The sequence below is a fragment of the Myotis myotis genome, unplaced genomic scaffold, assembly GCF_014108235.1.
Source record: "Myotis myotis isolate mMyoMyo1 unplaced genomic scaffold, mMyoMyo1.p scaffold_m19_p_2, whole genome shotgun sequence".
Lineage (NCBI taxonomy): Eukaryota > Metazoa > Chordata > Mammalia > Chiroptera > Vespertilionidae > Myotis > Myotis myotis.
In genome coordinates this window covers 160,159,265-160,181,056 of record NW_023416324.1, presented here as the reverse complement: position 1 = coordinate 160,181,056, position 21,792 = coordinate 160,159,265, and the positions used below count along the sequence as shown (strand labels likewise).

The window sequence follows — 21,792 nt, the reverse complement described above, 5'->3', positions numbered from 1 at the left end:
CAGGGCCAGAGAATCGCCCAATAAGAGCGCTGGGCTCAAGTCTGACAGCTCAGGAAGCGGCCAATCGAGCCGGGCCAGGGAAGGGGGCGCAGTGCTGGGGCTGAAGTTGGGTTGCATAGGGGGAGGGGGACTAAAGGGGGATACAAAAGAGGGGAGATAGGACTGGGGCACAAAAACGAAGGCGGGGGGTGGGGAGGGCCGCGCTCCACCCAGGTCTGGCCAAGGGACCGTGGGCTGGACGCGGCTCCAAGAACCAGAGGGAGGGGGCTCGACGAAAATTTTAAGTGAGAAAGAAGAGCTGGGTTCCACGCGGCCCCCGGAGCCGGGCCTGAGAATGCCCACGGGGCGCCGAGGCGGGGGCCGCGGCCCGGCCCGGGGCGGAGGCGGCCGCAAGTCCTTGTGAGCCGAGGCCGGAGCGCGCGGGGGGCGGGGAGGCAGCGGGAGGAGGGGATGCGGAGGGCGCTCCCGCGGCGGCAGGCGGGCGAGAAGGGAGGAGCGGCGCGAGCGGCCGGAGCGGCGCAGGGCCCGAGGCGTGCATGGCGCGCCCTGAGCCTGGCTCCCGCGGGCCCCCCCGGAGCGCCCCTGGGGCGCAGCGGCTTTTGGGCGGGCCCCTGCCGGCCGGCTGCCTCTGAGTCCCGGCCTTCGATTTCTGGATGCCGTGCTCCCCGGGAGAAGCCCGCCTGCGCTGGGGCAGAACGGCGGCAGCGCCGCGCCGGATTCCGCCCTCTGCCTAGTCCTTCAGCACCCGGCCGCCGTGGGCCCGCCGCCGGCTGCGAGGAGCCTGGAGCTTGCGGAGCCGGCGCGACAGTCCTCCTGGGCCGGCGGGTCCGGGCCAGCTCCGCTTCGTTTTGCGGGGGGAGGGAGGCGAGAGGGGAAGGGCCGCGCTGCGGGAGCAGGTCCTCGCCCCCGCCCCCTGCGCGGACGCACTGAAGGCTCGGCTGGGCTCGGCTTTCCGCGGGGCCACGCTCCCATTCTCGCCGCGGAAGGTGGGGGATGCGGGCGACGGCCCCCCCCGGGCTCCAGGACCCTCCCCCCAGGGCTCCGGAGTTGTTGCTCCGCCTGCCGCCCCCTCCCCCGTCCTCTCCACCCTCCATCCCACCTCCCCACCCCTCGTGAGAAAATAATGCTGGCTGGCGCTCGTACCTCCCAGTCGCTCCCAGTCCGCCGCGAGGAAAGGGCACCCGCTCGGTGTCCACGCCGGGACCCCCGCCGAGCCGCCCCAGCCGCCGCCGAGCCGCGCGTGCCCCTGGGTTCCGCTCAGGCTTAATCTGCGAGCGCCGCGCCCGGGCATTGGCAGCCCCGGGGAGGCGCCGCCTGCAAGGACACCTCTCCGTCCCGCCTCGTCCGCAACTCTGGTCCCTGTCGAGCTCGACGCGAGCCAGGAGTCCGGACGTCCCTCTGCGCGCGGCGCGGCAGCTCCGCCGGTCCCCGCGGCCCCCGCTGGGCGCCAACTCCACCTCGGACCTGGGACTCCCGACTCGGATTCTCAGCCACTTCTTACCTCGGGGCTGTGCCTACCTCCCAGCTCGCCCTCCTTCTCCGCTCAGGACGGGGGTGCCAAGATGCCCCGCTGCTGCGCAGGGCCCCGGGCCGCCCCCGACGAGTGACCCCAGCCTGGTCCCCCTGCTCGGCCGTCCGCCCTCCCCTTGGAGACCCCCGGCCCGGCCCCCGGGGGAGGAGGCAGAAGACGAGGCCGAGAGGGGGATGTCCGGCTCCAAAAGCGTGAGCCCCCCGGGCTACGCGGCATTGACAACGGCAGCACCCACATCCCGGGGAAGCTCGGAACACCGCTCCGCGTGGGGAGCGGCCGATTCCCGCGCCAATGGCTACCCCCACACCCCTGGGGGTTCGGCCCGCGGCTCCACCAAGAAACCTGGGGGGGCGGTGACCCCGCAGCAGCAGCAGCGCCTGGCCAGCCGCTGGCGCCGCGACGACGACGGCGAGGATCCTCCGCTGAGTGGCGACGACCCCCTGGCCGGGGGCTTCGGCTTCAGTTTCCGCTCCAAGTCCGCCTGGCAGGAGCGCGGCGGCGACGACTGCGCTCGCGGCAGCCGGCGGCAGCGACGGGGCGCGGCCGGCGGGGGCAGCACCCGGGCGCCCCCTGCGGGCGGCGGCGGCGGCTCCGCGGCCTCCGCGGCCGCAGCGGGAGGGACAGAGGTGCGCCCCCGCTCGGTGGAGCTGGGCCTGGAGGATCGGCGGGGCAAGGGCCGTGCGGCCGACGAGCTGGAGGCCGGCGCCATCGAGGACGACGAAGGGCCCGGGGATGGTGGCAGCTTGGCGGGCGCGGGCGCGGGCCCCGGCGCGGTTCTGTCGCTGGGCGCCTGTTGCCTGGCGCTGCTGCAGATATTCCGCTCCAAGAAGTTCCCGTCGGACAAGCTGGAGCGGCTGTACCAGCGCTACTTTTTCCGTCTGAACCAGAGCAGCCTCACCATGCTCATGGCCGTGCTGGTGCTGGTGTGCCTCGTCATGTTAGCCTTCCACGCGGCGCGGCCACCGCTCCAGGTGCCCTACCTGTCCGTGCTGGCGGCCGCCGTGGGCGCGATCCTCGTGATGGCCGTGCTCTGCAACCGCGCCGCCTTCCACCAGGACCACATGGGCCTGGCCTGCTATGCGCTGATCGCGGTGGTGCTGGTGGTCCAGGTGGTGGGCCTGCTGCTGCCCCAGCCGCGCAGCGCCTCGGAGGGCATCTGGTGGACCGTGTTCTTCATCTACACCATCTACACGCTGCTGCCCGTGCGCATGCGGGCCGCGGTGCTCAGCGGGGTACTCCTGTCTGCCCTCCACTTGGCGATTGCCCTGCACACCAACGCCCAGGACCAGTTCCTGCTCAAGCAGGTAAGGGCCCACCTGGCCGCAGGGACTGCATTGTGGGGCCAGCAGGCCAGACCTCCCACCCTCACCCTTCTAAAGTGGCAAAAGGGGCAGAGACATGGCTGTTTCATCGGTGTGGTGTCTTCCAGCCCCTTAACCCGCTCTCAGCCCCAGCATTTTCATTTGAAAGGAGTGCCTTGCATTCTATGTAATGTTCCTGGCGCCGCCACAACACGCACTAAACCATAGCCATTATTGTCGAGATGAGAACGAGGAAAGATTTGGAGCAGTCCCCTTCTCTTCTGTGCTTCTGTCCTTGTATCTGTAGAAAGGCCCCTGACACAGCGGCTGGGCCCTATAGCAGATTCCCCCTCGCTAGAGCTACTGCTGGTTTGTTGACGGAGCCCTGGGTAAAGGGCTGGGGAGAGCAGAAAGACCATGGCGCCCTTTGCCCAGTCTTAAGCAACAGGAGTGATAACCTTGCCAGTTGTTTGAGGCTGGGGCTGACAAGTTGTTTCGTTTACAAAAGTGCCCCAAGCCAAAAAGCTGCCGCCAGCAAAGGTAGGAAGGAGCCTCTGAGATGTGTGGTGGCAGGCCCCCTGTTTGCCTGAGCAGAAAGCTAATGTTGGACATTGTGACCCCTTCTTATTGATGTTCCTGGTTCTTGCCTGTGGTGGTGGTTGTGTGTGTGTGTGTGTGTGTGTGTGTGTGTGTGTGTGTGTGTTTTATCCCTGCTGGGACTGGTTGGGTGAACCTAGAACAGTGAGACTTGGGAGAAAATAAAACTTTGTTAACTGGTGACTCCACAGAAGGGTTTTGGGAGAGAGGAATACTTGCCATCCTGACCTCAGAGTGAGACCAGTACCTCCGATGGGCACACCTCCTTTTAGCAGTCCCCTTGTCTGAGGCTCCATGGACCTCATCCACTGACCCTGCTGAGCCTGCTGGTTTGCATTTAGCTCAACTGGGAGAGAGTCAAGTGGGCCAGTGTTGTAGGCCAGCAGTCTCTTGACCACGGTGCCCACTGCAACCCTCTGAGGCTGTTTGCCGTCTCTAGAGAACCTCTTAACTACATTCCATTGTCATTGCCTTCCTCCTCCCCAACTCTGATGCCTTTCTCAGACTTTGATCCTGTTGAGGGCGAACTCTTTCTCGAGGGGTGTTCTTGTGCCCCCTGACTCTCACCCAGGGAATAGCACCGGCATGCACTCCAGGGCTCTCGGCTCTAGCTGCACTTCCAAAGTGCTCCATGACTGGAAAAGAGGGGACCCACAAGCTCTCTGGGCCTCAGGTTCCTTTTTGAGAGAATGAGAGGCTCCTTTACTGTTCCACCCTCCTCTGTCCCAGCCCTCACCTGCGAGGGGCCTTCTCCTTCCATTCCAGCTGCACTGGCCTCTCCCTCTTCTGCATGGTAACAATGGAGTCAGAGCCACAGAGGGGAGCACTTACTGTTCTCCAGGCTCCGTTGGTTTTGCTTCTCATTCAATGTAAGCCCCTTGGACTCAGGAATCCTGAATTGTATGTGTTTTTCCTCTTCTACCCTCTAGCACAGTGCAGGGTACTTAGGAGGGATTTAATAACTGTTGCCAGTTTGGTTGGGTTCCAATGAGTGGAGTAGGTGGGGTTGTTTAATGCTAAGTTGAAGTTTTTCTGATCTGGGATCAGAAGAAAAACTTTAGACATCAGCTTTGAACTTGAGAGGAACCTATTGAGAGATGATGGTTTAAAAAAAATTAACTATTACTGTTAGTGCTTTAAAGGCTTCAGCTCCTTTGACCTGAGGACTCGAGCTGTCACATGGGTGTTGCATCTTTGGGGGTTGTTCCTGGCTTGGATGAGTGTAGCTTTTCTGCAGGGGGAAGGGCATATCATCCACACAGAGCGGTAGAGATCTCCAGGATCGTTTAGACCAGACTGGGAGACAGGGTCTGATTACAGCCGTAGCAATCCTGCTTGTATGATTACCAGAGATTGGAGTCAGATCCCAGGGAGAGAGTGCTGAACCTGAGGGACTCCAGCTCCATGTTAGCATGAAAATGTCATTGCAGCAACAGTGCCTGGCTTCCCCTGCCAGTTCCTCAGGCCAGTTCCTCCCTTCTTCTCCCCATCGCTACCAGTCCCCCACCCTCGGCTTGTTTTACCCACTGTGGCCTTTAGACCTTGGCTTGGGTGTAGGCTTTTGGGTGGATTTACGCTTAACTTCTCAAGATCTTCCTTGAGCATAGCAGAGCTTGTTAGGAGTGGTCCCCTACAAGGGAATGCAAATGTTTCTTTTTGGCTTCAGAGAACACTGTATCCTTTTGTTTGTATTTGAATTTCCGTTTTGATTGTGTCTGATGTAAAATTTTTATTTCTTGAGCAACGGTGGGAAAATATAAGTGGGACAGTTCAGCATTAACGTCTGCCTCAGGTTACCCCAGAGTGGCAGGCAGTCGAGGATGGCTTGGGTTAGATGCCATCCCTCCTAAGTACCCTGTACTGTGCTAGACAAGAGATGGTAGAAGAGGGAAAACCCCTGTAATTCAGGATTCCTTAGTCCAAGGGACTTACACGCTCATTTCTTTGATGAGGACCCTGGTCCAGGGACATGGGGCAGCAGTGTCGTGGGCACCCAGTAGACCCTCAGGAAACTATTGGCATTTCTTTACTTCTCTTCCTGCGAGGCTGGCCCCCTCGGACCCTGCTACTTTATTCTTCCCCAGCCCCTTGTATGTTTGGAGCTCTGCCCTTTGCTCCAATTAGGAGGAGAAAACATTTGGTTTCTTAACAGGTGCCTTCTGATGGATTTTACTTAGAGAGGATGGAGAGGCAAGGTGGGGCAGTCCTCTTTGGGGGATGATGTTTTTTCTTCTCTTCATGACATCTCTGGCTCGCGCTCTTCCCCTGGTGTCCTCCTGCCCCGCTCTGCTCTTCCTCTCTCACTTCCTCTCTCTCCCCACCCCCTCCATCCCCCTGTTGCTCTCTGTCCACCTCTCCTCTCTGCTTGCCTGCCTGCTCTTCTCCATCTCTTACTCGCCATCTGCAGCCTCTCAGCCTCTCCTTCTGTGCTCTTGTCTCACTGTGGTCTCCTCAGTGGAGTACAGTAGGAGCGTCACAGGGTTGTTTTTTTCTCCTTCTTTGCGTGTTACAAGTCCCTCTGCTACACCCATACCATAAATAACACTCGAGCATCTGCCAAACACATTCCTCACTTGTGTTAATAGGCTGTGATGATGCTGGAGCCTGTTGCCATGGCAACCTCATTTTTGTTTGACTGTATCCCACTCTGCTACATAAAGCTCTGCGTGCACTCACACACAAACAAGCACGCTCACACAACTATTACATATACTGAGCTATTAAAGGTCATTTTGGAGAAAAATCTCTGAGCCTTGTGAGGGTGGGTGGTCATTTTGCCAAGGAGAGGAGCGTCTGGTGTTGCTTTAGGAGGTGATAATGGATGGAAGAGCTCTTTGGAAAGTTCTGTTCAATGTGGGGTATTATTATTCTGCAGCCACATCTAACCTGCCTGAGGGACCCCATGTGGGTCCTGTGAGCTTGGAAGAGCTGTTAGAGGAGATTGCCCGGGAGAGCTGTTGGAGGTTGTCCTTGCAGTGTGGGATGACCCATCCTCCACCCAGCCTCCCTGCAGCTCCTCCTTCTCTTCCCTCTAACCCTTTTGGAGAAACTTAGTGATTTTTTGCATTTCATCCTTTGTGCCTGTTTGAACCCACAACTGTCGCCAGTTGTTCAAGATATCAGAAAGGCACAGGCACTGTGTGGGTGATGTCTGTGACTGTGTGAGTGCCTGCAGGGAGGAGGCTGGGAATGGATGGGGGTGGGAGCCGACTGCTGTGGTTGCCAAGAGGTGGGTATGGGTGTGCGTGTGTGCGTGTGTGTGCGTGTGGGCATGTCTCTGGTGTGGGCTGGCCACAGATAGTGGATGCGTTATGCAGATGTGTCTGTCACGTGGGCTGGCCCCGGGGTGTGTGTGTCTGACTGTTCCATGGCTGGCCCAGGTGATGGAGGTCGGCCTGGGAAACCTTTGTGTTGACTTTGAAAGGAGATCATTGCAGCTCTGTCCTGTTTATTCTTGGCTGGTGAGTGGCTTCCTGTGGCTGCTTGCCTTTCTGATTCTGGGCCTTGAACGCCCTTCTGACCTTGACCTCTGACTTCTTAGGGAAGTACCTTGGATGCACCCCCCCCCTTTCCATAATGAGGCCAGGGGCTAGACTTGAGTGGTTAGCTCCCCTGACCCATGGACTGCCCCCTTTCCCTTTCAAACACCTTTTCTGTTAACTCACCGCTCAGCTGCCTAGTGAGGGCCACTGAAGGGCTGCCTCCTAGTTCTGGAACTTGGCCCTGAGGCCTGTTTGGTGGGTCATTGTGGCTGCCCAATGTGTGCTCCTGGCAACCACTGCCTGGCTGACCGCCTGGGTGGTGTGGAGGGGGACACACTTCAACTGCAACCACAGGGAACTGGGAATGGCCTGCTACCAATTACTTCCCCAACACCCGAATTCCTAGACAGAGAAATCAGCCTTTGTGAACTCCAGCAGCACAGCAGGCTGGGGTGGGGGTTGGTGCTGCTTTTGCAGCTGAGGAGGGTCTCCTTGTCTTGCCTCAAGGCTAATTGTATTTGCCAATTATTTTTGCTAATTGCTTTCGATTAAGTTGCCTCCTCTATGGGTGGGAAGGGGGTGCTTAGAGGGGAACAAAAGCCTCTGGGGTGGGGGATGAGCGGGCTTCTAGAGGAGGGGTGTCATTTCCTAGACCCCGGGGATGCCTCTATTCCTGTGAGGAGGACTGCGGGAATAGCAGAGACCCAGCGAGGAGCAGAGTGATCAGCTGCTGTATTTGCAGAATGTTCACTGTTCATAATTCAATGTAAGTTTTGATCTGAAGCAAGAGCAGGAGGTCTATGTTTTGTGGAATGTAGAACAGTGTGCTCATGTTCCTGTACAGAGAAGACACAGACCGTGTCTTAAACCCCATCACGGAGACCTGCCCCGCCTCTCAGAAGTCCTAAAAATCAGCTTCACAGGCCTGGACAGCACCTTTCCTGCACAGATGGGCCCTGGCCAGGAGTCAGGGCTGGGGCTGGTGCTGGGCTGGGCCTGCTGGTCTCCGGAGAGGTGTGACTAGAGTTCCCAGCTTGGTTCCAGCAGGAGATGGGGTGTGTGTTGGGGAGAAGGGCACCACATGTGGAAGCCTCCCTGTGATTGTACTAGCCTCTTACTGGGTAACCTCCAGTCCACAGCTGCCCGCTCGCACCTCAGTTAACTTTGTCTTGTGGTAGGTCCAGATGGTAGTCGTTTGCTGAGCAGGAGCAGGAGCAGGAGCCTGTGTTGGGATTGGAAACAGCTTGCTCTGGGAGCTCTGATATGGGCCCATTGACCCTCTGGGTGCAGTTACATAAGTTATGTTGTAGCATATCCTCCATCCATGCGTGCCAGATGAGGGTAGCTAGCTGATGGAGGGCGGGATCAGCATTCATCTTCTCTCCCAAACATGAAACTTCTTGAAGACAGTTGGAAAGCCCTGCTTTCCCTACCTTATCTCAGAACAATGTCCAAGTCTAGGACAGAGAAGATCTCTCTTTACAGCAGCCTGAACAAAATCTGGGGGTTGCCAGTTATGGGACCATGAGCTTAATGTGAGTCTGCATTCTGGGCTGGCTGTTGGGAAAGACCAACAGGGTCTGGGTTAGGTTCATAGGCAAATCCAGTTCATAGGACAATCGAAGTCCCCTCTGAAGCATCTTGCTTGATGCTAGAATTCAGAGGACTGGAAGTCCTTGACTTCTCAGAGAACATCTGAAAGGAGGGATGTATTTAGCTTGGAGGAGAACAGGCTGTAGCAAGGTAAGAAAACCTGAAGAGACTGTCAGGCCGTTATTGCTGGGATCCCTGTTGTCAGATAGTAGAAGAGGGACTACATTTAGTTTCGGTTGCTCCCAAGGGCAGGGTTGGGGGTAATGGGTGGAAATAGTTGACAGACTTCAGCTCCAGGTAGGAGTTCCCTTCCTAGTCTTTGGGGTTTCAGCCATCAAACCAGATGCCTCCTGGGGTAGCCAGCTGTGCCAATGGAGATGGTCAGGTGGAACCTGGATGGCTGTCTGCCGGGCTTGTTTCTGAGGAAATGGAAGGTTCTGCTTCCAAAGGCCGGGGGAGGGGCCAGGATTGGATCTATTTTTTTTCAACAGCTTGGATCTAGTTTTCAAAGCTTCCCAGGTGGTCTTGATGACCAACTCTTAAGTTTGGGATCTTTGGCCCAGATAACCGCTCAGGTCACACCCAACCCTAGGATTGGCATCTGTGGTTTGGTATCTTGCAACAGCATGACTGTCTCCTAAAGTCCATTGATGTGTCCATCTCAGCTTTAGTGTAGAGAAAGCAAAATCACTGCAGACCCATCTGGAGATGTACAGGTGGGCCTGGTGTGAGTACTGATACAGGGATGTAGACATGGAAGGCAAGTGGCAATGACGGAATAGGAGGGGAAGGGTGCTCCAGACCTGGACTCATATTCTCCTCTTGTTCCTCCTACCAACCATTCCCAGCCCCACCTTCCTGTTTGAGGCAAAGCAGTCCATGGCTCACCATTGGTGGAGGTTGGGGGGTTTCAGCAGAAAGACAGACCTCGGTTTAGTCCTGGTTTATTCATTTAATTTGTCTGGTAAGTGAATATTAAAAACCTTGGGGATATCCAGGTCTGGAACAGATAGTAAAGAATGAGGAGATCAGGTATTGAGGAGGGAGGCTAGAGGTAGGGACTTAGGAGATGGTTTGAAGGAGAAAGAGTAGGAAGGAAAGGAAGGGGAGATTGGAACTCTGAGTGTGGGGAGGGGGAAGAGCTTGGAAGTGGGGGCAGGGATGCTCTCCGGGAACAATGAAATACAGTCACAGGAAAGGGGGGGTGGTAGACAAACAAACACTGAGAAACAGTAGTGGCTTTATTGTTTAGGCCAGCCTCATGTGTCAGCGTGAAATCCACCCCCCTTCACCACCCCTACTGTCTCTTTCTCTGGGAGGGTTAGGAGCTGTGGCTTCTGGGCTTGAGGTTTCCTGACCTCACACTGGGGTGGTCCTGTCTCCCCTCTCCTTACGGATTCCCGGGACTTGTTATCACAAAGCTCACAGAAGTCCTAGTTGGCTTTTGGAAGGATTCCTGAGGGACCCAGTGCCAGCCTCAGTGCCCTGGCACACAGTAGGTGCTCAGTGAGGGCTTGTTTGAATGAATGAATAACTGCGTGAATGGGTGGTAGGGTGGGTGGACAGCTGCACACAGACTTTCGGCTGTGCCGAAGTGCTAGACCAACACCTCCACAGAAGGAAGCGATGTAGCTCTGCTTGGAAGCCTATTTCGGGGGATTGTGATCCTAAACTCTGAGCAGGGCTTCCCAAATCCCTCCTCTGCCATTTAAAATGTGTGCCTTCCTGGAAACAGAGAACTGTTGCCTGGCACTGCCGGAACGATATCACTTCACAGATCTGAAAACCATTATTAAGTCATTCTTTTGACTTCTCCCTATTCTTTCAGACAACAACCATTTATTAGGTGCCTACTGTGTACCAGGCACTGTGCTAGGCTGAGGGAGTTCCAAGATGATTCAACCTGCGTCCTAGCTTCTAGAACTGCCTTTAGCTCAGACTCTCCCACTAAATGTCCTTTGAAGGGACATTAATGGATGTTTCACATACACACATTCAGTTCTGTGTCAAATAACTTTAGGAAATACTGGGTTAAACAAATTCTTTACTATAGGACTTTAAAGCTGTTAGTATGTTAATATGTACTAAAATTTTCCCATATCAAACATATTTGACCCCAGAACCAGTTTTTCAAGTAACATAATAGGGGGCATCTGTGTTTGTTTAAACTCACTGCTGTAGGGGGCGGAGTTTGTCAGGGTCCAGCCCCTGCCTCTGGGGCAGACCTAGGCAGACTAATCGAGACAGGGGTGTTTGTTCGGGGACTTGCCTCCCTCAGGAAGGAGATTGCCCAGCTTGCATCCGCTAGCTGCCTGTTTTAAAGTCTCATTCCCCATCTGGGTCCAAAATCCTTTATTCAATAAACTGACGGGGCTGGAAGGGACCAGGGAGATGCCTCCTTTCTCTAGTTTCAGTTTCTCTTACGGGTTTCTGTTGCATCTTTACTGCAAGCCTGGCACTGGGCTTCTCCCTCACATACATCACCCCTGTGAGAAAGACATTTTTATCCCCATTTCCGGCTGCAGAAACTGCAATAAGAGAAAGTAAGTCCCTTCCCCAAGGTCACACAGCTAGTGAGCATAGCAGATGGTTCAGTGCCTGCCCATATTCCCTGGGCATGTACCTTTTCACTCTTGCCAGCCAGACGTCCAGCTGTCAGCACCTGAGGGCTTTCTTTCTCTGGCTCCGAGCCCCTTTGTCTGCTTCTGGGGCAGGTCAGAAGTGCTGGGCAGTGACCATCCCAGAGCAGCTCTCCACCAATGACTGTTGGGTGCTGGTGGATAAATACCCCAGCTCCCTTGCCCCCAGGGTGAGGGGATTGTAACTCTGGGGCTTGTTTTTGATGGGTTCCCAATCCCGCAGAAGGATCCGGCTCTGGTTGTCCACAGGGGTAACAGGCTTGGAACTTTTAGTGTGCGACTTTCGTCCCTTCCTTTTCTCACTCCTCCACACCCTTCCTAATGTTTCCTGCAGTCACCTTCCAGATAGACCACTTGTTCTCCAATCCTTGCCTCAGGGTCTTTTTCTAGGGAAGTCCACATTGAGAGTGGAGAAGGTAGGAGCCTAACCGGGTTTGACTTGAACACCAGGGAGGGGAGAGGCCGCCTACTGGAGCGAAGACGCAGGTGCGGAACTCTATGGCAGACTCAGCCCCCAAGCCTGCCTTGGCCTCTCACGCCCATTTGCTAACATATGTTTGCTGCTAGTGCTAGTAGAGTGGTTGCTGGACTAGCAGAATTGTGTGAAATTTAAAAAACAACAAATATATGTATATTTTAATTTTTTTTCTGCTTTTTTAAAAAAAATCTCTGCTTCCTAAAAATGTGTGGCTTTCTATTTATTCCTAGGCAGTGGCTCAAATATCAGCCAAAAGACTCAAATGCTTTTACATTGATTAGCATTTTATAGCTGACAAAGGACTTTACCACATGTGACCTGCTGACAGCTCTGAGGAGGTGATGGGTAAAGAGGGGCAGGCACTGGCTTTGGGGCTCATGGACCCAGGGGCCCAGGGAAAAACCCTGGTTATATGATCCTGGCTAAGTCGCCTAACCCTTTCTTGATCAGTTTCCCCTCTGTAAAGTGGGGATAATAGATTCTGACTGACAGGATCTGTTGTTGGTTGGTCCAAACAAGTTAATGCATGTAGGGATGCTCATAATTACAGATCTGTTTCAGAGAGGAGGAGGAAAAGGTTCAGAGAGGTTGAGTGACCTCATTTAGATCACACAGCTAGTTCATTAGCTTAGGAGCTGCTATACAAATCCAGATCTGATACTAAATGCAGTGTCTGAATTTTCACAGTGGGCCGGGCCCTGGGTCCGCCCCGTGGTGCCTGCAGAAGCAGCAGAAGGCACAGCTGCTCTCCAGCAGTTGTCTGTTCGGTTTTGGAATGCACGGTTTTAAATGTGTGATGGCCTCCCTTCCCTCGTGGTGTCTGGCTCAGATGGGCATTAAATGACTTGTCATTTCCTGAGCCTGCAGTGATGCTGCGAGGGAAGGCAGCGCTGAAATGTTCAGGGGGCACCTGGGAGCAGATGTTTACCTGTGAAGAGCCCCTGAGTGGTTTTGTGGATGAGACCCAGAAGAGGGGGTCAGTGCGAGGCTAGGAGAGCTCAGCTCTGGGGGTGAGGCTGCCTTATATCCAGTCAGGGTAGCATAAGTGGGACAGGGGAGGGGAGGAAGGAGGCTTCTGGGGACACACAGGATCACTTCCTGGTACATCTTGGAGGTCAAGACTCGGGGTCTTTTTGCCAAGGAGCATCCAGTCGATACCAGTTTAGTGCTTCCTAGTGCGTTTCTAGGATGCGTTTTAAACCTAGGCCCCCCCCCCCCCCCAAACCATCAACTCCTCAAACGTAACTCAGATATCCTTTAGCTCAGCTTCGGATCCACTCCTGTCCCTCTCACTCTTCACGAGGAAACCAGGGAAAATGAGACTCCTGCCCAAGGGCCATTCCCTTTGCTAAGTGGATTTTCCAGGTTTTATTTTCACTTTTTTTAGGGGGGAGCGGTGTGGAAAGGCTATTTATTTGTACTTAACATGCCCAAGTCCCCAGTCTTCCTCTGGCCAGGTCCCTGAGGGATCCGCCCATCTGCATGACTGGCCCCCAGGCAGCAATACCACCTGGAAAGTGCCTTGGCCCTGACCTCTCCGCTGAGGCTGCTGCCCACGGAGAGGGGCCAAGCTGCAGGGCAGGCTGGTGCCCCTCCAGGGGCCCTGCCTTCGTAACAGCTCGTGCTGTGAATCTAAATTAGAAACGTCCAATACTTTCAGCAATACAAATAAATTTAAAAACATATAAAAATAAATTAGAAACATCCTCTTCTTTTTCTCTGTAGCACTTATGCTGGTTTGTGATTTTATCTTGGTGGGTAATTTTATCTATCAGCCTATTCAACCGTCAGCCCTCTGAGGGCTGGGGCCTTGTCTATGTTAATACCTGAATATTTACTGAATGTTATCGACTTTCTGACCTTTACTCACCGAGCACTGTGGGAAGAAGGCAGATAAGTTCCCATCCTCAGGTTCCACAAGGGCTTCTGACTCTTGGCAGGGAGGAGTCCCTCCCTCGTGGTGCTCTCCTTCCTGGACAGGGCAAGCTTGTCCTCTAGGCTGGGGGCCATGTGCATGGGGTCCCGGTCTAGAAAAACACTGGCTTTCACTTTCATTCTCCTCCTTCTCTGATGGCCCCCTGAACAGTCAGGTGCTGTCTGGGAGGACAGCAGGTGCACCCGTTTGCTTCCCCTCCTGTCCTTGGTCTCTCCTCTCTCATCTTTCCTCTGATGTTCTTTCCTGCTCCGTGAGTCCTCCCCATGCCCCTCTTTCCAGGTGTAAAATGTGGGGCGAACCTCAGAGACTCACCTGGAGGCAAGTTCAAGTGTAAGGACAAGAAGCATGAGCATGGACACTGCACAAATTCCAAAAAGTATTCCTCACCGTTTCCCAAGAAATCCCGTGAAACAGAACTTCTTTCGGAGTGTTACCAACTTCCTCACGGTTGAGTGCAGTGCGTGTGCCCGCCTCCGTTTCTCACCTCACATGCCCACGGTGGGCAATTACCTTTCTGGGTGGGATAACGTTAAGTAACCCGTCAGAGCTTACGGTGTGGGAAGTGATGGCACGGGTAGGAGTTTTTACATAACTCCGTCTCCAGGCTCACCTGGCGCGGCCTGGGCACCAGCATTCGTGGTGTTCCCGGAGCTGCTGATGTGCACGGGGCTGAGAACTCCTGCCCCGAGCCTCCCTCCATCAGCAGAGAGATCATGTGGATGACGCTGAGCCTGATTTATGGAGATATTGAAAGGCGAGTTGTTTATATTGAAAGGGTTTATTGCGGTGATTCAGTAGAGAATGATGGCCACTAAAAATTATTGCAGGCGTGTAATAGGGGAAGAAAATTTGGTTGGTGGTTGGTGTATAAAATCTTGTCAGGCAGGGCTGTGGCTTGGTGTATTTATGTTGCTCTTATCACCAGCAATTAGCCCCAAACATGGCTCCGTAAATGGCTTAGTGCAGTGCTATGAAAACTGCAAGAACATTTTAGGAAATGACTACACCATGAGCCTCAGCTATCTCAGCAGAGCAGCAAATCTCACGACAGTCCTGACAGCCTGTTAGCTACAAACCAATGCCTATTGATTGGATTAACTCTTCCCTGGCTGTTGTCTGTGATATTTCCCTTTGCAGTGGCGAGAAATGGCACAGACACCCGTGGCCCGCCCACCTCCAGCTGTGCTCATTCGTCTGTGTCTCTCTCCAAGTAGAACAGCGTAGTAGATGCTCAGTAAAATTTGTTGGATGAATTTGCTCGAAGTTACACAGCAGGTAAATAGCAATGTTAGTCCAGTTATTACCACTATTACTTTTTCTGTGTCTCCTTAAGGTCATGAAATATAGGCAGGAAATTATATAATTAGCGATTTCCTGTGCGCATTTATCGTTACCAGCACGCGTGGCACAGACTGAGGTGATGTGCAGAGGGTGGAGAGGTGTGGCTTGCACTCTGAAAGGGTTTCCTTCCTGTCCACGTTGAGGCCACATCTTTCCTAACACCAGGGCCAGAAGCACAGGGTTCAGCTGCAGCCATTGTGCTCCACGAGGACCGTGAGAAGCGCGTGAAGCTGGGTCCATCTGAGGACTGAGAGGATTGAGAAGTGCCAGGTGCAGTGGCTGAGGCCTGGGGAGATGTCCTCGGGATAAATCCTCCCCGAATGACCACATGTGGTTTATGATGTGGTCTTTTTTGGAAAGGGGTTATCTGGGGAGAGTTAATTTTGGATTCCTGCTTTACATTTATTTTTAAAGTGGAATATTTCTCCGGCATTGGTGACAATGGCCTAGAAAAGCCGGCTTAGTCACTATCTCATATCTTCTCCATGTGGGGTGTTGCTGCCCCTGCTTTTCCCACCTGATGTCCATCAGTAGGGCTGGTTTAAAGGTGTGTCGCCCTCTCCCTCTGAGGCCTCAGGGTGGTTTCCCTGGCAAACAGGTCTGTGGGTAACTCCTGCTGGTCTGAAGTGGGATCTTCCTGTATGGGGGGATGGATGGGGCAACTCCCTGGGTGGCTCTTCGCTTCTCTTGGGAGGCAGTAATGGCCTCTCGGCGAGGCCTTTCTGGGCCGTGGCCAAGTCCGTAGGATTAGTTCTAGCCTGCCTTCCCCGCAGTCTTTTATTCTTTACTTTTGCTCTGAATTTTCTGAAAATAACAGAAAAATCACCTGAAGCCTGGATTTAAAGAACAGACCTGGTTTCTCTTAAGGGAACGAAAAGATACGGAATGCTGCATCCCTCTTCCCCAGTTTGGAGCGGGAAGGGGGTCTTGTGGGCTGACCCTGGAGCTTCTGTGCCATGAGGAGGTGGGAGAAAGGAGGAGGCCTTGGGAGAGGGTGTGAAAGGAGGCACCAAGCCGCACACTTTGCTGAGAGTTGGGGAGAAGGGCTGAGGCTGGCCCTGGAGTGCTGTGTGGGGCATTTACTCGCTGCAGGCTGAGCTGCCCACTCTGAGGCTCCCACTGGTCTCCTCACCCCGAGCTGCTATTAGCCTGATAGGAACAACTCTGGCCTGGGGTGCGTGGGCCAGCAGCCGGGCAGGCAGGCTAGGGGGGTCTGGTTGCAGTTGGGTGCGGGTGGTAGTAAAGAGGGCAGCGGCTTGGAGCCTTGGGCTTCCCGGAGTTGAAGCTGGCCAACAGGTGGAAGGTGCCACCTGAGGGTGCCCACGCTCTCCCACTTGCTGCTGCCCCTGTCCAGCTCCACCCTTCTCCAGAACTGGTATTCAGGTGCCTCTCTCTGTTACTGTTCACTAAGTCAGAGTTTATGTGAACTCTGACATCTCCAGGCCCCTGGGAGGAAAAGCTTGCAGGAAACGACCTGATTGGCCCATGGGGGTGAGAGAGAAGGCCTTTGGGATCTCCCTCCACCTCCCTCGAGGGCTGGAGAGGCTCTGAGCGCAGGCTCCTCTTGCTCTCTAACGTCCCCTCTGCGTTTGGAGGCGTGGGGCAGCCTGTGCTTTGGGAGCAGAATCTCTGTTTCTTCTCCACGCGCTAGCCTCCCACTGTCCCGATGAACCCCCAGGGCCTGGGCAGGGAGAGGAAGAGGACACTTCATCCTTTCCCTCGACAGAAATCTACCTCTCTGAGATGCCCTGCCTAAAGCTAGGACAGTATTGCCAGTTCTTACCAATCATCACCCACAGCGCCGAGTACTTAGTAATGTATTTGACTCTCACAATCTCCCATTCGATAGGGACTGCTTTTATTTATTTATTTTTTTTTGGGGGGGAGAATATTTTATAGATGAGAACATTGAGGCCCAGAGAAGGTGAGAGGCTTGCCTAAGGCTGCACAGTTAGAGCGCAGGACAGCGGGGCTCCAGTGCGCACACTCAGCCAGTGCTCCAGCAACTCCCAAGCTGGTGTGGCTAAGAAGTCCCCAGGACTCTGAAAATTCAATTCCTGGGCCCCTTGTCAGAGTCCAATCCAGTACGTCCAGTGTAGACCCCAGGAATCTGCACCTTCACGAGGCATCCCAAAACTTGAGGCTTGTGCCCCAGGCACACAGGTCTACCCTATAGTGCAGTAGTTCTCAACTTGTGGGTCGCGACCTCTTTGGGAGTCGAACGACCCTTTCACAGGGGTCGCCTAAGACCATCAGAAAACACAAATATAATTACGTATTGTTTTTGTGATTAATCACTATGCTTTAATTATGTTCAATTTGTAACAATGAAATTGGGGGTCACCACAACATGAGGAACTGTATTAAAGGGTTGCGGCATTAGGAAGGTAGAGAACCACTGCCATAGTGCCTTCCCAGGTGGAGAAGAACTTGGAGGCAAGCAGGGTCCCCGCTCTCTGAAAAGTCAGGGAGTGTCAGGCCCCACGCAGAGGTGGAGGTTTCTGCATTAACGTCCCCCGGGTGGGCTGGAGAAGGCAGACTGAGATGCTGAGACTGCAGGTAGGAGGGGAGTTTCTGCTGAGCCTGGGCCTGGCGGTTCTCAGAGGGCAGAGCTGGAGGAGGCTGTGGGGGAGGAAGAGAGAGAGGAGATGAAGAGACTGCTCTGAGGGCAGAAGGTGGGAAGTGGCCTGGAGCAGAACATATGTCCACGGCCAGAGAGAGGAGGCAGACAGCGGGGTTTCCAGGTGACTGCAGGGACACGGCTGTGATACTGCGGTGCACGGCTGCAGCACGGCATCCTGACAGGCAGACATCCGCCTCGGCCTCAGTTTCCTCATCTCTACAGCACAGAGCCGCTGACCTCCAAAGGTCCTCCCACTGTGTACTTTAGCAGGTGCAGTGGGGGCAGGTAAGAAAGGACTTCACTCCAGAGGCCTGGAAAAGGAGTTCTATGGAGACAAAAATGACACAATCCCGGGGGACCGAGAGTCACATAGCCACAGTGCACACTTCATTTTCCTGCCTTGACCTTGATCGTGGATCTCTGTCCATCGATCCTTCTGGTCCATGTCCTTCCAGCTCCTTGAACTCAGCATGTCCCCAGATAAAAGTCCTCCTCCTCCCTAAACGGACTTTGCTTTTGTCAGTGTCAGTTTTCTCTTTGTCTCGGTACTGGTGTCCGTGTCTGTTGGATTGGATTATTTAACAACTATCTACCATGTGTTAGGCACCCGGAAACCAAGGCGAATGAGTTGCAGACCCCGCCCACAAGAGCAAACCTGTAAACCTATGCACCTGGCTCCATTCTAAACATGTGAGTGATGTCAACTCATTTGATCCCCACCACAGCCCTGTGAGGTAAGCACTGCTGTTGTCACCCCCATTTTGAGGGTGACAGATAAGGACATTGAGACATGGAAGGTCCGGTGACTTGCCCGAGCTTACACAGTGAACCGAGCAGCCTGGCTCCAAGTCTGGGCTCTTACCTCCCACATCCATTGCACAGATGGGCATCACACTCCCTGGGCACAGGGTGACACCTGCAGTCTCCTCGCTGAGACAGAGCGCTGGTTGCACAGGGAGGAAAGGGAAGAAGTCTGGTGGCAAGGCGGGCTGGCCAGTAGGTGGGACTAGGTTGCGAAGTGTATAGATATCCGGACCAAGGTGGTTGGTAGTTTTTTTTGGGGGGGGGGGGCATTGAGGATCTCTAGAAGGTTCTTTTGTAGGAAAGTAAGGGGATGTGGCCCTATTTGTATTTATAAAGGTGGCTGTAGGCTAGACTGTGGAGCTGGAGGGAGGAGCCAGGGAGGGGGAGAGTCTGGGCAGAGTGTGGAGGCTGCTGCCATTGTCCAAGGCTGGAAGGGGGTGTGGAGGATGAGGATCTGGGCCTTCAGACAAGGGGGGGGGGGGCTCGGGGGCACCTAGGCATTTGTCTATTAGTTTCTCCTTGCCTTGGTTGCAAGTGGTGCCAAGCCTGTTCCCTTTTGCTCTCTAACTAGGAGATCAGCTCCCCAAACTCCGGAGAGCTAGATATCACCTGGGGTGGGCCCCGGGGCCCTCCTCCTCACCTTTCCTTGGGCTTCAAATACCCCACGTCAGACTCCTCCCATCAAATTCCCAGGGCTTTGCCTTTATCTGAGTGTGAAGCCCACAGGCATTCAGTGTCCTAGCTCCTCCTCCCTCTGGCACCCAGGAGCCCCCACCCTGCCAGCTCCTGCCCAGTGCCCAGAGATCTCAAGTTTCTGAGAACTTTCTTTCCAGGACCCTGGCTTCCTGGCCACTCTGACCCTAGCGGAGCTCCTAGCGCTCCCACAGGCGCCATATGCCAGCCTCTACACACTGTCCCTTCTCAGGGCCACCTGATGGGGTGCATAATTACCCCCTTCTTCAGTACCCCCCTCCCCACATTAGAATGTCAGCTTCCCCAGGCAGGGACTCCCCCTGCTCACAGCTGTGTTCCCTGTGCCCGCAGGTTCAAATCCCAGCTCTCCCCTGTTCCAGCGATGTCTCCTTGGCAGGCTCCTTGCCCTTTCAGAGCCTAAGTGTTCTCCATCCTTAGAGATGGAGTAAGAATTGCTACCCCAGGGCTGTGTTGAACATTCTGTGTGATAATGTATGTGAAGCACTTAGCATAGGGACTGCCAAGGGAAGCGCCCTCAATAAATGACCTGTGGTCTGCCCCAGCTACATATAGTTTGTACTTTTAAGTTCCCACACATTATAGGAGAGCTTAGCGTTTCTCTCTCAAATTGCATTACCCACTCCCCTCAAAAAAAAAAAAAAAAAAAAAAGGCTCAGTGGAAGAAGGGCTAGGTCCTGGGTCCTGGGTGTTCATCCCACCTGTGCCCCATCCTTATTCTGGCTGGTGGTCACCAAGAGACCAGTGCAGACCCTCCAGAACTGATGGGCCAGCCGGGAAGCTGGGGCCAGGGCTTTCCTGGGGGAGTGTGAACCAGGGAGTGGCTGAGCCCCGTCCCCCTGAATTTTGGGGTGACTGCAGCTGAGGGAGGTTGCAGTGAGGATAGGCCTGTGACCCGCATCTCCTCAGAGGACTGGTCTAGAGAGTCTTTGAACAAAGTTTTGAAAAGTTTTGAAAGGGTCACAACTACTGGAGAACAAGGGGGCACACATCTGCTTCTCCCAGATGTGCTTCCTTGTGTAACTGCATTAAGTTATGCAAACAGGCAGCAGAGGACAACAGAACCACCCACGGACCTCCGGAGGCCTCGGTGCGGAGGCAGCTTGGAGCTGGTGAGGCCTGTTGGAGGGAAGGCTGAAGAGAGGTCAATGAAAGACGAGGGATCTGGATGGGGATGAGTGACAGCCAGGACATTGGGTCAAATCCCTCGCCCCCAAGTGGGTGTCTAGGTGGGGCAGAGCCCATGCGGGCTTGAGAGATTGTGGTGATGTCCAGAACATTCCCCGGCTGGCTGGACATGGGCTGGCCAGCTGGGTGGACGGTTGGAGGACTGCTGGGAAGTGACCTGCCAGCTTCCTGCCCGTTCATAATCATGTGTGCCCCAGCCTGGGCCCCCTTTCCCCAGTGCTGTTACCCTAACCCTGAGCACGGGCCCCCTTGTTCCTGGGCTGCACTCAGGCTGCCTGGGGTGGGGCCATACCAGAGCCAGAAATCACAGCAGACCCTGACCCTGGCTAACGGAGGCAGTCTCAGAATGGACCTTTTTTCCCTTTTGGCTGGATTAACATTTGGCATTTCAGGGTGCTGGCCCCATGCCCGGCTGCTCTGGCCTTCTGCCTGTCAGCTCCTTTGAGGCTATTTTTGCCATTTACTTATTTATTAACTATTATTGCTCCCCAGGACAGATGGGCACACACACACGGACATGTACACACACACACACACACACACACATGCCTTCACGCCTTCCAACTTGGAGCCTATTGGAAAAGCCGGCCTGCACCCACCAGGCTGAACATGGGGTGCAGAAGGGGGAAATGACCAAAAGATGGTCCCCCTGAGTGAGGGTGGAGGAAGGGCTGTGGAGGCAGTAGGAGGCAGTGATCTCCCCTCCCTCATCATTTCTCTGAAACAACCCCCACTCCCAAGGCGTCTCTGTTCTTGTTCTCTCGTCCTCAAGGCTGTTCATCTCCGGGAAAAGCCTGTGTGAGAGGATTGTGGATCCTGCCTGGACCATCTTTCCAGAGAAATCAGCAGGGGTCCCTGGGAGAACTAAGGACCCCTTTGCTAGGACACAGGAGAGCACTAGCTTCCTTCCTGTGTGTGTGTGTGTGTGTGGGGGAGGCTATAGGGGGGACAAAGGCCTGGAGGAGGGACACTTGGCTTCTGCTTTCAGGGAGCTCCCAGCCTGGTGGACAGCCCTGGGCTCATGAGATAAATCGTTCTCAGTCCCACCCTCTGAGAGCCCAGGGCGTCAGAGGACAGAGCTGAGCTGTGTGCAGACAGCCATCCACCATGTGACCCCTCTGACAGCAGGTTGCTAGAAGCAGAGCCCAGACCTTGACCCGTCCTGAGTGAAGGGTGCTGGGTGAGGTACAAGGTGCACGGTGTGGACCCTTGAGTGCCATGTGATAATCCCCTCGCTCGCTGGCCCATCTGCCCTGAGGCTGGGGTCCCGGCCACGACCCCCTCCCAGGATTTGACACTGGGGCTCTCAAAGGCCTGCATGGACCCAAAGGGAGACCAGAGCCAACAGCAGGGACCTTCCACCCCGGCAGCCTGGGGGCCTTTTCCTGGGCACGTGGGGAATGTGAGAAATGGGAGTGATGCTCCTGCCACCTGCAAGGCAGTGAGTGGGGAGACCCAGGGCTGGGGCGGAGGCTGCTCATGAGTGGCAGTGGCGGTGACCATGCCAGAGGGGGTGGCTCCTCATTTCCTCCCACTCAGCTGGCCTGCCCCACTTTCCCATCTTAAGG

At 55.0% G+C, this 21,792-nt stretch overlaps 1 protein-coding gene across 4 annotated transcripts in view; it reads left to right on the top strand.

Annotated features, from left to right (window-relative positions):
* Positions 1–264: 264 nt before the first annotated feature.
* ADCY5 (adenylate cyclase 5) overlaps positions 265–21,792 on the top strand; it is a 152,045-nt gene continuing 130,517 nt past the window's right edge. For all 4 annotated transcript variants that reach the window (XM_036351105.1, XM_036351106.1, XM_036351104.1 and 1 more), the window contains exon 1: positions 265–2,835. In XM_036351105.1, coding sequence (XP_036206998.1) covers positions 1,705–2,835 — 1,131 coding nt within the window. In that variant the 5' untranslated portion in view covers positions 265–1,704. The remainder of the gene's footprint in view (positions 2,836–21,792) is intronic.